The sequence below is a fragment of the Marmota marmota genome, unplaced genomic scaffold, assembly GCF_001458135.2.
Source record: "Marmota marmota marmota unplaced genomic scaffold, marMar, whole genome shotgun sequence".
NCBI classification, from domain to species: Eukaryota; Metazoa; Chordata; class Mammalia; order Rodentia; family Sciuridae; genus Marmota; species Marmota marmota.
The window spans coordinates 2,309,932-2,326,311 of NW_025999900.1; the positions used below are offsets into that span (position 1 = coordinate 2,309,932).

The following is a 16,380-nucleotide window of genomic DNA, read 5'->3' on the forward strand; positions in this document are numbered from 1 at the left end:
ACTCAATGTGGAACCATAAAAGAGGTTTATATCTGCTAATATAACGTAGCCATATTTAAAAGGGAGTCCACTTTAGTATACAACTTTAGCCTGTATTAACATTCTTTATTCTTAGTTATTTTCTTCCTTTTCAAATTTTAGTGAATATTCTTTTTCTTTGAGTTTTTGGAATTGACTGCATAGTCATCTTAATTCTCAGCCCTAACAATACCTGTTAACTGTTGACAATCAAGTATCAGATTTTCCAGATTCTATATGAAAACTCTTGGGGTTTTTTCCTATCCTCCTTTCTCTCACCCAACTTTCTTTTTCTTTGTTCAACTAATATTTACAGTACTCACATTTGTACTACTATTTGAAGATAAATTTGTCAATATTGCCATATCTTCTTATGTGAAAGTGCTAATGTCTTTTAGCAAAAGTGAGGAGAGTGAGTTTGTTTGATGTGAGAATTTCTCTATGCATTTACTAAGTGGTAAGTAGCCTGCAGTTTTTAAAAGTATTGACATGATTGTAAACAGAAGAGCAGAATGCAACATTCTCTGCAAGGTATTATTTGTCACATGCATCAATATTTCCTGAATGAATCTGATATGAAAGGTACATGCTTTCACTCAAATGAGATCCTTCACAATGCAAGTAGCATATCGATGCCACACCACGCCCACTGGTTCAGTTGGGAGAAATGTTTACAGACTCCAAATACCACTTAGAGCTTGTTTGTTTTGATGCTGATGTTAGTATTATCCTGAACCACAGTGTGAAAAGCATTAAAATCAATCTATAAATCCATGAATCACATGCAAACTCATATTTTTCTTATTTCCTATTAAAAATAGACACAACCAATATTGAATTTTACTCACAATCTTCTACAAAATGGCTTTTAATCTAGGTGAAACAGTAGTGATACTGCCAATATGGGATTCCAAAATCTTGGATTCAAGTCCTAGCTCTGCCCCTAACTAAGTGGACATGAGCAAATCACTTAATTGTCTGGGTCTCGATGTTTTTCATCTATATGAAAATAAATCAAAATAGGTGATCTCTGAGATCCTTGCTAATATTAGAAATGAAGTCTTCAGTGTCATCATCACCTCCTGGACCTCTTCCTTCTCACCTCCTGAGATAATTGGATTCATCTCCTTCATGCCCCCTTTATACCTGATTGTAACCTTTTCATGATGCCTATTTGGTAGGTTCCTGGAGAGCAGGAACTAGGCCTTTTCCCTCCAGGACCCCAGAATCCTGTAGTAGACGCTTGATGGATGTATATTGATATATACACAGTGAGCAAGCCAATGTTTTTTTTTTTTTGCCCCATTTTAACAAAGTGTCTCATTCAAAGATGTACAGAAAATAGCAGATAAAATTCTTCACCCATCCTATTTAAATAGTCAATCTGGTGTAAAATATGTTCTTGCTATCTTGAAAGTGAAGAAAATATTCAGAAATAATTCAAAATTTCAGCCATGCTTAATGTAGCCATAAGTGCTAATGCAACATTTATTTTAAGCTTCAAGGAAATGGAATTCTCTTGACAACCTCAAGAACAAACATACTCACCAATTTTTAAATGGTTCATTTTCTTATACTCATAAAACATAATGTCTGTAGGTTTCTGCATCTTTTATGGAAAAAAGTTTCCAATAAAATCATAGATATATCTGCAGATTGGAGGACCTTAGAGAACATACTTTTCTTATTAACCTTTATAAATGGTGTGCTGGTGGTCCCCAAGAGTACCTCCAGCCTGGATGATTGTCTAGGAGAACTCTGAGGATTTGACATAGAGTTGTACTTGAGGCCATTACTGACTGCAACATAAGATACAAAGCAATCCTGGCAAAGGAGAAAGGCACATGGGAGAAGTCTGGAGTAACCCATTACAAGCCTTCAGGGGCTCACTCCCCAATTCCTCCAGCAAGAGTTTTGAGAACACATGTGAAATGTTATCTACCACAGAAACTCATCAAGCACTCAGTGCTTATTTTATTAGAACAGGTCACTTACTCATTCTCCACCTGGCACTTATCAAAATTCCACACTTCTAGAGGGAAAGTAGATGTTGCACATAAGTCACAATGTTTAAATAATCATTTAGGCACAGAGAGCCACGAGATCTATCATGAAATCCAACTTCCCACAAGATGGCTCCATAAGCAAGACTTTCAAAGGGCAACCATCTTGGTCACTTTTTACACAGATTGCAAATGCCATTGTGTAACCACCAGGCAGAGTGAGCAGAAGTATATTACTTATTAAGTGTCTACTGAAGAGCTGAGGATATAGCTCAGTTGATAGAGTGCTTTTCTCCCATATACAAGGCCCTGGGTTCAATCCCTAGCACCACCAAAAAGAAAAGAAAAATAGTCTACTGAAAATCCTTTAAAATTTAGTCATCACTTGTGCTAGGTATATTGTTTACCTTCTTTGACCCATACCTGAGGTCTGGTGCTCAATTGAGTAAACACCATTATGTCATTCCAGGAAATGGTATCTTGAGTTGTTTAAGTAAATAAATACATGAATAAAGTCAGCAAGCGTATCGACTTTGTTTCTCTCTCATGCCTTTTCTAAATATGTTTTAACTTACTGGAAACTATAGAATTGTGTTCTTATTATTGAAAAAATATAGCAACCAGTCCCTTTGCTCAACTCAGTTTAGTTTCTGGCTCTCACACAGAAACTAAACCTCCTCCAGTCTGGTGAAACCCATGAACCTCTTCTCAGACCAGTTGTTTTAAAAGCACAAAATAAAATACACAGAATTGCAAAGGAAGCACATTATTTTGAACTTCAGTTATCAAAATATTTTGAATTAATTTATAATATACATGTGTTTTATTAACACAGTAATATATCTAGCAGCAGATCTAATAACGAACATGATTTATAAATAATGATGAGTATAAACATTTCAAGGTACCTTTAACACATACAAGATAATCTGAAAATATGATTTCTTTTGGCACTTCTAAATAACACTATAATTTGTTACCAATTCCATAACTTAGGGAAAAGCTAAATTTCAGTAATAAACTAGATTAAATAAAGATATAGTATTTTTTTCTCATCAAATTTATAGTCTCTTACTGGCTATCTGCCTCCTACTGGCTATCTGTCTGGCTCCTCTAGTTATGGTATTGTCTGTTCATGATTGTCATCTGGCTGGTTGTAAGTAACAGAGATTCGCTTTGTAATGAAGAAAGAATTCTCCTTGTATACCCATTGTCATCCCCATTTAATTTCCAGTTTCCAACTTTTCAACAGTTTATGCACTTAAGACCCAAAGGTAGTTACCTGTTTTGTCAACTATGTTTCACTAGAATACAACCATCTTCATTTATTAACATATTCTTTATGATTGTTGCTATGGGCCAAATTTTGTCCTCCTTCCCAAATTCATATGTTGAAGCTGTAACCCCCAACGTGATGGGATATGGAGGTAAATAGGTTTTGATAAGGTCATGAGAGTAAAACACTTAAGACAGGATTGGTGCTTTTTTAAGAGACACCAGAGAGTTTTCTTCCTCCTGTCTCATATGAGGACCCAGTGAGAAGGTAGTCATCAGCAAACCAGAGACAGAGCCCTTACCAGGAACCAAACTGGATGGTAACTTGATCCTGGACTTGCCAGCCTCCAGAACTGAGGAAAATAAATTTCTGTTTTTTAAGCCAACCAGTGTATGTATGGCATTTTGTCCTGGGTGACTAAGACAGCTGTGTTCACAGAGCAATGGCAAAGCTGAGGGATTGAGACTGTCCCACAGATTCTAAAATATTTACAAGGGTTCTTGACACAAAAAGTTTGCCAAACTCTGCTCTAGTTTATTTTGGATGTAATTACCACTTAGATCTCTAGAACTTTGATGTAGAGGAGTTTTAGGATAGTTAAGGGGAGCTACATGTTCATAGCAAGCATCTCATTTTTCCTTAACGGAGATGGAGTGCAGGCAGCTAAAGAACTGTCCCTTCTCTCTCAACAGCCACTGAAAACTGCACACTATACAAACCTCTCCACTGAGCCACTGTAAAAACTTATACAGCTAGAGCTGGAATCCACTGTGGCTGAAAACATGGTTCACAATTTGCTCCCCCATTTACATGGCTTTAATCAGTGGTTATGATAGTTAGGGTCAACAGCATACCAAGGACATAATTTTGATTATACAATTCAAAACAAATATTCAGTACTATAACACTTTTTGCAATAAAAACAAGATATTTTTATTAATAGATCAATGAGAATAAAGTGAATGAAAAACAGTCAGAGAATCAGTCAGAGATAGATTCAAATCCAAACACCATCCCATAGTTATTTGGCAACTATCTGTCCCAGTCTCAGAACTTCTACCTCTTCATAGATGAAATGGAGGCCACATTGCCTTGTTTGTGGGTTGCTGATATTTAATAAGATTATTGTATGCAAAATATGTTGAAGTTTAGGGGGCATATAAAACAAGCTCTCAAAATGATAGTTTATATTACTGGTCCTTGGAAGATATTTTTTCAGTTTCTCCTATTTTTATTTTGCTGAGAATAAAGTGACATTGATAATCTGCCCTGTACCCACAATTTGCCCACTTATTGAAATAATCCATCAAGAGCAGAAGGGCTGGAATTATTAAAAAGTGACACAGTTATACTAGGGAACAGGTTATTAAGGCACCATTTGATGTCACTTAGCACCTCTGTACCCAAGGAGACAGGCAGCTCAGTCCCAATTCCTATTAAAAAATAGCACAAATTTTCTGTCTCTACCTGGTTTCTCTCAGAGGCAGCCACACTGGCATGTGCACTCTGCCCTCATGACCAATGAAGAAAGAGAGTTTGTGTGTTTGTGTGTAAGAGAAAAAGAGGAGGTAGAGGTTTATGATTGACTCATTCATTTTTTATTTTCTGTGGGTGATTTGTTTTAATTGTCCTTTTTTGCAACCTACCATTGCAAATATATTGGTTGGTCTTAATATTAATCCCTCTGACCCTAAGGTTCCTCTTGTACTTTGAGAGAAGTAAAACTGCCTGTTTTATTTTACGGGACTATTATAAACATCAAAGGAGATACAGGGTAAACAACATGTTTTCAGGAGGGCAATGACAAATGAGATTTGTCTTGAAGATGGAATGACAAAAAATAGGGGTTTTGGTAATCTTGCAAGAAGGCAGAAGATTTAAAATCTGGCAGATTCTAGGTTGGACAGACTTAGGATATAGTTTCAGATTCCTAACAGGCTCCCTGTAGACCAGGAACTTGTCATTGCGAAAAGTAGATGGTAGTCCAAAGAGACTCTGCACTCCCTAACAAACAAGCAAGAAAGGTCCATATGTAGTTGTCTGGCATCTCATCACTGCCTAAATGTTCAATTATTTGTGCTTCACATCATATTCACACTTGAAGCTTCTTGATTATAGAGAATCTGAAGTTAGTCTTTGTGTTCTCTAAGCTATTTACTTGTCTCAGGTTCTGCATGCTCAATCAATGACTATTAACAAAAGCATAAACTGAAACTGTCGTTCAAATATAGATCAGATATTGCAACACATCCAGTACAAATACTACACCTGCTGGTCTTGTCTCCTCTTGGAACCCTGAGTAGGAATCAAGTTGATTTAATGATGTTCATTTCTATGTTGCTACAGTATAGACATTAATTTGTCTCTTGACTTTTTTTCCCCTCTATGTTAACTACAGAGAAGGTTTTATTTAAGAGATAGTGGAAAGAAAGGATTGTTATTGCAAAATACTTCACCATAAAGAATCAATCATTTTAGATGAAATTCCTTAAGTGCAGCTATCCAAACATGTGTTTCCTTCTTGGCAATAAAAGAGCCCTAGTCAATGCCCGATGACCTATAAATCATAGCTAGGAGATTTCTTTATGCAAATTAAATTTGTGTCACACTCATCAATAAAAAAAGAAAATTATAATGAAGATTAAGTTTGGAGCAGCAGTACAAAATAAAGGATTCCTATACATACTTGTTGGAATATGTCAGAGTGGCTAATTAATTTTTGAGATAGTGTTCTTTGAAAGGATTAATGGAGAATAAGCTTTGTGAATTGATTATTAAAAGAGAAGGATGGTTTAAGAGGGTTTGGAATGTAAAATAGGCAATCAGCTTGATTAACCTTACCAGCTTTAAAGGAGTCTATATAATAACGTAAAAGACACTGATATTGATTTTGTGGTTACATTATCAAGTCCAAGAACTGTCATTGTTAGTTTATGATTCATTTGTTTCTCCTCAAGGCTGTTTTTCATTTTACATCTGAAATAATAAAGACTCAAATATTCACTCATATAATAAGGGCATCAGTTTCCCTTAAAAACTGAACAAAATATATACAAAAAGAAAATGATATCACTTTACATTGATGGGAATGTGCTTTTGCAAAATGAATCAACTTTTCCATTGCTCAGCTCTAACAGAGCCCAGCATGTGAACCCTGTGGGTACTAATACAGGAAAGCAGATTTAAAAACATACCCGCTTCCTTAGATTGCAAGTAAGAGTGAGGTTCCTCGAGAAGGAGTTTGCGAAAGCCGTATAAAAGTCGAGGACTTTGAGCAAGGCTTCTCGCTTGATGATGTGCAGGTCACAGTACGTCAAGGCTCGGACATTGGCACATGCATGGGCAAGGGTTGTTTCCTTCCAGAAGATGTCCCCAAACACATCACCTTTCCCTGGAAAACAGTGTAAGATACAAATTCAAGTCTCTACAGCAGTTCCTATCATATTCGCTATTGACATTCCAGTTTCCCATGTGATAATGGTCTTTTAACATAATTTAGACCTGAGGGTACAATCCCACCTATGTATATATAACAATGTACAATACTTTCACAAGACAAGTAGAACAACATCACCCTGAATTGAGTTTTTGATGGGAACCTCGAGAGGCATGTATAATTGTTATCAAATAGAGAAGTAAAAAAATTTCATTTTAACAAATAATTTCATTATCTTTTGCCACCTTAATTTTTCCTATTCTGAGCAGAAGCAACAAAGGTTACCTCTAAGGGTTACCCTTTCTTCCACTCCTTCTAGTTAAGATGACAATAAAATGTGATATGTAAGGGCTTGTATTACAGCCTTTATTAATCTGAAACTAATATTATTCAGTAACTAGGTATTGTGCTCCAAGCCAACTAAAACTTACCATGACCTAGTCCCCAAAGGATGCCCTTCTACTTAGCCAAATCTTATTCAGAGCTCCCCATACACAATTCCAAAGCTTAAGAAACTGATTTGGGATAAACATGGAGGAACAGATTTGTTATCCCATAAAATCTTTCATAAAGAATACAACACTATATTCAAATGTAGATGACTTTTTAAATTTCTAAAATCACACAAATCATCTATTCATTTTAGAGTATCATCTAGTGTTGGCCTAAACACAAGCATTCACCATTCCAAATTAAGAGGATATAGCTGTCCAAGCAAAGGGAATAAGGAAAAGTCAAATGTCCTTTTACGGTTTGAATAGGAGGTGTTGCCCCAAAACTCCTGTGTTAATGCAGGCATGTTGAGAGGTAAGATAATTAGATTATAAGAACTGAAACCTTATCAGTGGATTAACCCATTTGATGGATTAAGAATTTGAAGCACTACTGTTCTGGATGGTAACTGTAGTCAGATAGAGTGTGGCTACTTGAAGTAAGTCTCTTGGAGGTATGCCCTTGGGGATTATCTCCTGTCCCCCTTGTTCCTTCCTCACTCCCTCTGATCCTGGCCAGCACTGGAGAGTCACTTCCTCTGTCATGCCCTTCTGCCATGATGTTCTGTCCCGCCTCAGGCCAGAGCAATGGAGGCTGCCAATCATCGACTAAACCTCTGAAACCATGAGCCAAAATAAACTTTTCCTCTTGTTCTTGTCAGGTATTTTGGTCACCAGCAATGAAAAGCAGGCTGACAGAGGTCCCCAAATGCCTGTCTGCTAAGGGAGTTCCCCAAGAGTTCTTGCTTCCCGAAGTGTAGCCCATGACATTCTCTGTTTGATTTCTGTGGGGAAGTTTTAAAGTGGAAAAGACAGGAGGAATAAACCCAAGTGGAAAAAAATCTTCCTAGAGACACTCTGTTGATTGTTTTCTCTCTGTGCTCCAGTCATGGAGATGAGCAAATATTTGTTATCATCAAGCCAATTAAAATCAGAAATAATGGGGAGAGGAGAAAGATAAAATCCTTCAGAACAATCACACCAACATAGAGGAAAGATAGTGTAACCCAGAGAAATGAGAGGGAAAAATGAGAGAGACAGGGAGGTTGAGTGAAAGATGTCCCACATGGGCAGCTAGGAGGCAGAAAACCATGGGGCTTGGGACTCAATAGTAAGAGGTACTCGAGGGTAGAAGGAGGAAACACACATACTATCAAGATGGTTAAAACTACCAGGTGATCATGTCATGAGCATAAAATAACCCAGCATAGGTGTTTATTTAATTTTGAGCAATTCATTTCTTTCTGGCCCTCCAAAGATTCCTTATAGTTAGTGACCCTGATGAAGGACATAGTTAATTAAAACCCACACATTTGTCCAAGGAGCATTAGAGATCTAGTATTCAATTCTAGTTCTCTAGAACTATACAGCATCAAGGTAACCTAAGGGAGACTTTACTATAGAAATTTTAAAGACAGACCCCACATCCTCTAACAAGGATGAATTTCAGAAATCTGTACATGGCATTCTCTTTGAAATAGAAATTCCAATTATAGGTATTTATTCTAATTGCATAATCAGAAATGCCAAATTTACTTACAGATATGTTCAGTGAAGTGACATTTAGTATAGTTCAATAAAACAAAGTAAGATAAAGGTCAAAGAATAAAGAAAATATGAAATATCAGACAGCCACCAAATAGCATCAATTTTAAGAAGTGATGGGGAGAAGGCTCACTTTATATAAAATAGTATCACATAATACATACAGTATAATCTCATTTTATGTACCTTCCCCCAAAACACATATATATACACACACAGAGCACGGGAGCAAATTTATTACAATGGCAAAATCTCTGTGTATTATGGGACAATGGGTAGGTCTGTCTTACAATCTGCATATATTATTTTGCAAAGATTAATAATTATTATATTATCACAGTACCTAATGCTACCCAAAAAAACAAGTTTTGAAAATATTGATTTGATTTACTTGTCTTTTCCATCTAATATCATTGTTACTCTTTCTAAACTATGCTTTTTTTCTTAACCTTTTTCTTTTTCCTAAAAGGGGTGGAAAAAGAAACATTTCTTTATAATCCATTTCTATTACCCTTTCTCAAATCACCAATTCTAATACAATCTCTGGTCCATGTATAATTGCTCATTATTTTTCAGCTATTTGATTCTCACGTATGGAACACTTTAATTATAATCAAAGCCTTTGACTCAGTAATTTCATTTCTGGAAATCAACCAAAAAAGTAGAACCAATATATGTAACATTCATGGTAATGTTAGTAATCATAACCCTAGTTTGGAAAAAAAAGAAAAAGAAACTATAGGTCCCAAAACAATGAAAATTGCAAAAAAAAAAATATGTAAAGTAACAATACAAAATTAAAACATGTTTTAAAATAGCATGCTTATGTTATAATGTCAAATAAAAAATGATACAAAGGATTATATGATTATGGTGAAAGCTATAATGAAACTAAAGTACTAAGACTAAAAGAATTGTCAATTAAGAAATACACCTTTTCTTTTTTTCTTAAGAATTTTGATAGATACAAAGTATATTTTGTTAGAATTATGTTGTTATATATAGTATGTTAGTACTAATTTGTCAATTGACAATAAATTGAAAGAAAAACCAAAAGAAATATGACTAAAAGAAAATATTTAAATAATAATAGCAACTGACTTCAAGTGATAAGTTTATTGATTTCCTTCTTTGTACTCCTAATGTTTTCCAAAATTTTCTATAATGAATCTGCATAAACTTTATTTTAAAATAGCAAATATTTTTCTTTACATATTTTAGTAACACTGAATTCATAAAATATTTGCATAGATAAGCAGAATAGCAAACAAATATTCATTGATTTTTTTTTTATTTTTTATTGTTGGTTGTTCAAAACATTACATAGTTCTTGACATATCATATTTCACACTTTGATTCAAGTGGGTTATGAACTCCCATTTTTACCCCGTATACANATTTGAATTGTGCTGCTATGAACATCAATGTAGCAGTGTCCCTGTAGCATGCTCTTTTTTAGGTCTTTAGGGAATAGACCGAGAAGGGGAATACCTGGGTCAAATGGTGGTTCCATTCCCAGCTTTCCAAGAAATCTCCATACTGCTTTCCAAATTGGCTGCACCAATTTGCAGTCCCACCAGCAATGTACAAGTGTACCCTTTTCCCCACATCCTCTCCAGCACTTGTTGCTGTTTGACTTCATAATGGCTGCCAATCTTACTGGAGTGAGATGGTATCTTAGGGTGGTTTTGATTTGCATTTCTCTGACTGCTAGAGATGTTGAGCATTTTTTCATGTATTTGTTGATTGATTGTATGTCCTCCTCTGAGAAGTGTCTGTTTAGGTCCTTGGCCCATTTGTTGATTGGGTTATTTGTTATCTTATTGTTTAATTTTTTGAGTTCTTTGTATACTCTGGATATTAGGGCTCTATCTGAAGTGTAAGGAGTAAAGATTTGTTCCCAGGATGTAGGCTCCCTATTTACCTCTCTTATCATTGGTTTTTTAAAAGTGAATCGTTAACAGGTTAAAGAAACTCAATGTATAAATGTAACTTCCCCTTACCAATATAGACCTTTTTAATTGTACAGGCAATCGATATATCCTTATGTATTTTATCTAACTGATAAAATTAAAATTCTTACCCCATCTCTAACAACATTTTGAAATTTAAATTATGTATCTTTTTGGTATCATGAGGAAATAAATCCATGCTATGGAAAAAACAATAACAAACTAGAACATTAGCTCATGATAAACTTTATCCCTGGCTTCTCTTCCAAAACTTTATAGAAGCATAGCGAAATTAACAGATGTGAATTCTTCTAATCCTAACATCTGATTTAATTTTTCAAAATAAGCAATATTAATTTTTTCTGGCATAAACTTTACATTAGGGTATGCAATATATAAATTAGATATTAATCTGATCAGTCATTTCAAAATAGGTTTCTTCTATCCAACTTTCTTAGTCACCTAATAGGTTCTCAGTTCACAAGAACTTTTATAACACTGCTGGGGAGATAGTTGACTTGTAAGTCAATTAATTAGTTTAATGGTGCAGCAAAGGGGGCTAATGTCCTTCAAGGCATATTACCATTGTAAAGATGTGGGATTATGCATGATGGAATTTTGAATAGAGAAGCACCCTTTTCTTCACTGCAAAGATTTTGCATACTTTCAGAACTAGGAACTCCTTTCATTTTCATGACTATAGAATATTTGATGTTGCTTTTTAGGTCAGCTCCTGCTGGGTGCAAGTAGTCTCAGCTATAAACATTTTAGAGCTTGAGCGAACTAACCTCCCTCAAAAGCCTAAAATAGTAGAAAATCTCACACTCAACATGAAAGTTGTTGTTTGGTCTATTTATATTTTCTCGCTTCTTTGCATCAAGTCTTATGAAGTATTTCACTGCTAAACCACAGGAAATGGGACTGTAAAATAGAAGTTAATGTTAAAGATTCATATAGTAGGAAAATGGAAATTTAAAGACATTTCAGAGACAGAGTTACAGCATAATTTAAGGAATAATGCAGATTATGATATGTTTGGGGATTATGGTCCCCTATAGAGTTGATTTTATGCCAGCATTTGTTTTTTTCTAATGTGAGACATGTTATTTTGTGAGCTAATGACATGGATAAAAATAAATATTTAAAAATCAGTTATTCATCAGTGAGAATAGCTAACGAACGTACCCAACAGGTCCCTAACAAAAATATCACTTGAACTCTACTTAGAGGATTCCTGTGTTTATGTGGGTATAACAATACCTATATTTGATGATACTTCTGCACTGTGGACTTAATCGATGTACTGTATCTATTTGAGATTTATAAAATGATGCTATGAGGTACATACTGATAGTAAAATGGTTACTATAGTGAAGCAATTAACATAACTATCATCTCACATAGTTACTGTGTATGTGTCTGTGTGTGTGCATGCCAAGAGCAGTTAAAGTCTACTTATTTAACAAATATCTCTAATACAATCCAATTTTATCAATTATAATTTTCATACTGTACATCAGATTGTTTAGACTTCTTCATTGTATATATGTGCTATTTTCTATTTGCTGACCTACATCTCCCATTTCCTTCCATTCTGGTAACCATCATTTTATCTTATATCTCTATATATTTGGCCTTTATTTGTTTGTTTACATTCCACATATAAATGAAATCAGGCAATATTTTTCTTTATGTGTCTAGTTTATTCAACTTAGAAAATGTCCTCCAGGGAATAATATTCTATATTCCATGTCACCTATATAATGATTCTTATACATGCATGCTATATATATTCCCACATTTTCTTTATCTATTCATCTATTAGCAGACACTTAGGTTGTTTCCATATATTGGCTGTTGTAAATAATGCTGCAATGAACATGGACATGGGAGTAGATGTCTTTGTAAGGTGCTGATACACCTTTAGGAATACCAATGCTGTTTTCCAAAGTGGCTGCACAAATCTACATTTTCACCTAAGTGTACTGGGATTCGCTCTCTCCCACACCCTCACTATTTATTATGTATTGAATTTTTCATAAAAACTATCCTATTAAGCCCAAGGTAATATTTTACAATGATTTTTGTCTTCCATTTCCCTGATAAGTAATGATGCTGAAAATCATCTAATGTGCCCATTGGCCATTATGTCTTCTATGGAGTAAAGTGTCTGCTCAGGTCCTTTGCCAATTTTTAAATAGTGTTATTTGTTGTTTTTGTTTCTTTGTTTTATTATTGAGATGTAAGACTTCATAAATTTTACATAGGAAATTTTTATCAGATATGTGGTTTGAAAACATATTTTTCCAGTCCATAGATTGCCTTTTCATTTTGTTGATTGTTTCCTTTGCTGTATAGAAAACTTTTCTTGTGATATGGTCACATTTATTTATATTGCTTTTATAGTCTGAGCTTTTGGTATGATATCCAAATAATAATAGTCAAGACCAATGCCAAGACCATTTTGTCCTATGCTCTCTTCTGGGAATTTAATGATTTCAGGTCTTACATTTAGATTTTTTAATTCATTTTGACTTTAATGTATAGTGTAAGATAAGGGTCCAATTTCATTCTTTTACATTTGGAAATCTAGTTTTATGGGACCATTTATTGAAGAAACCATCCTTTCCCCATTGGTTCCTCTAAATGTCCTTGTCAAAGATTAGTTGACTATGTATATTTGAATTTATTTCTGGGTTCTTTACTCCATCTATCTGTTTCTGGGGTTTTTGTTTGTTTGTTTGTTTGTTTGTTTCTGTTGTTATTATCTCAGGTTTTTTTTAATTTGTAATTTTTTAATTTTAATTTGTTATATATGACAGCAACATGCATTACAATTCATATTACACATATAGAGCACAATTTTTTATATCTGGTTGTACACACAATAGAATCACACCATTCATGTCTTCATACATATACTTTGGGTAATGATGTCCATCTCATTCCACCATCTTCTGTTTTTAATGCCAGTACCATGCTGTTTGATTATCGTAATTTTACGCTACAATTTTAAACAGGAAGTGTGATGCCACCAACTTTGATATTTTTTTTCTCACTATTGTTTTGGCTACTTAAGATTTTTTGTGGTTCCACACAAATTATAGGATTTTTTTCCTATTCTTGTGAGAATGCCATTGAGACTTTGATAGGGATTAAATTGAATCTGTATATTGCTTTGTGGAATATATACATTTTAACAGTATTAATTCTTCCAATTCTTTAACACATATATCTTTACATATTTGTCTTCTTCTATCTCCTTCATCAAAGTTTTAATTACATAAATCTTTTACCTCCTTGGTTAAATTTATTCCTATGGATTTTACATTTTATAATATCTTAAATAGGATGTTTTCATAATTACTTTTTCAGGTAGGTCATTACTTATATATAGAAATGCTACTGATTTTTGTATGTTGACTTTGTATCCTGAAACCTTACTGAATTCATTTATTAGTTTTACCTGTTTTGTTGTATAATCTTTGGGGTTTTCTACATTTAGGATCATGGGAATAATTTTACTTCTTCCTAATTTGTATGCCCTTCTTTCCTGCCCTTTCTTTCTGACTGCTCTTGCTAGTACTTCCAATACTATGTTTAAAAGAAGTGGTGTGAGAATGTGCTTCACTGCCTTATATTATGTTAGTGGAAAATCTTTCAGTTGTTTTCTATCCATTATGATGTTGTCACTACTAGATCTGCCTTATAGGAAAAGCTTACGGAGTTCTTCTACCAGAAAGGAAAGGATGAAAAATACAGTCGTGAAAACATTTGAAAGAATGAATTCAGGAGTGGAGATGAATACATAATCAAATTCAGAATAGTTCATCACGGTAGTGGTGGTGTGTAAATTTTTCAGATCTCTAGTATGAAGATTAAACTTCGAAATAGATTAAAACAACTTTATAATAAGTTATTAATGAATATATAATATAGAAGATGTAAATTTTAACAATTAAAATATAAATTTTGTGTGTGGAGGGATAATGTCTAGAGAATTTTTATGCGACTGAATTTGTTATCAGATTAAAATAATCTATTATAAAATATTTCATATAAGCCTCATGGTAACCACACAGCAAAAATGTAGAGCAGATACACAATGGGAAAGAGAAGGAATCAAAACTTAGCACTTCAGAAGATCACTAAATCATAAAGGTAGAGAATAAAAGAGGAAGCAAGAAGCTACAAAATAACCAGAAAACAAATAGCAAAACAATAACACTGAATGTAAATTGATTAAACAATGCAAAGACATAGAGTGGCTGAATGGGATTTAAAAAAGAACAAAAATTAACTACATAATGTTTACCACCAATCCATTTTAGATTTTAAGGACACTCACTGACTGAAAGTAAGAGGATGGAAAAAGATATTCCATGAAATATTGACCCAAGGAGATTAGAAGCAGCTATGCTTAAATCAGATAAAACAGACTTCAAGTCAAAACTGCTATAAGAGACAAAGAAGTTCATTATTTAATAATAAAGCGGTCAATTTGTCAAGAAGACATAGCAATTATAAATACATGTGCACCCAACAACGGAGCACTTAAATATATAAATATTCATGAATATTAATGAAGACGTGGACAGCAATATCACAATACTAGGGGACTTCAATACCCTACATTCAGTAACAGGTAGATAAAATAGAAAATTACGAAGAAAATATTGGACGTGACTATGTTCACTTTGTTAGTCATTTGCAATAAGTAAACATTGCAGCTGGCTCTTATAAAAACATATGCACAAAAAGTCATTCTTAACCTAACAAGATGTTTTTAAACAATATTATTTAATATTATTTTAAATAGACTATTTTCAAACTACAGGTGTCATAAAATAATATTTTCAAGGGGGAATAGAAAGAACAAAAGAGTAATCATTAAGAAATTATATATGTGTGTTAGAATAAAAGCTTTTAAAACATTTAAAAATTATGTCTTTCAGTCTTTTAGTGGTATAAATCCAAAATCATTCTGTTGAAAACAGTTATAATGAATTAAAAACTAAAGGTACTTTGAACAAAATAGTAGTTCATTTTTACTAGAAAGAAAATAACTGATTTAGCTCATGTATTCTTATTTATACAAAGAAAGAAAAACTCTCCTTCTTTTATTAAATAGAAATAAAATGAAATATTAAGAGGTAGTGGTAGTTATCTTTAAGAAGATGGAAGAAATGATAATAAACAGACTGAGAATCACAAGTTGGGCACTGTATTATGAATGTTAGTAGGATATTATAAAAAAAGAAATCCAAGCAAAAAAATAAATTGAAAATCAGTTACATCTTGAAACTATTATTTTCTTTTTATAAGAAATAACTTGGAGTTGAAGCCTATAATAATATTAAGATTATAATCAAGTTTTTAATTTTTGCATCTGTCACACGAAACAAACAATGATTATCCTGTTCACAACATTGAATTAATGCTTCTGACATCCTAGCCCTAACACTCACTCTAACCTATTGAGTGAGCAATCCCACTGCTGGGTATACATCCAAAAGAATTAAAATCAGAATCTCAAAGAGATATCTACACCTTCATGTTTGTTATAGCAATATTCAAAATAGGAAGATATAAATGCAACTTGTGTCCATCAACAGATGAATGGATAAAGAAAATGTGGTATATAGACACAATGGAATAT

General features: G+C 33.6%; 1 protein-coding gene across 1 annotated transcript in view; it reads right to left on the reverse strand.

The window, feature by feature from the left end:
• The window catches only part of Kcnh5 (potassium voltage-gated channel subfamily H member 5), a 300,046-nt gene that overhangs the window by 54,889 nt on the left and 228,777 nt on the right, over nucleotides 1–16,380 (reverse strand). The window contains exon 10 of the mRNA XM_015488877.2: nucleotides 6,492–6,688. Coding sequence (XP_015344363.1) covers nucleotides 6,492–6,688 — 197 coding nt within the window. The remainder of the gene's footprint in view (nucleotides 1–6,491; nucleotides 6,689–16,380) is intronic.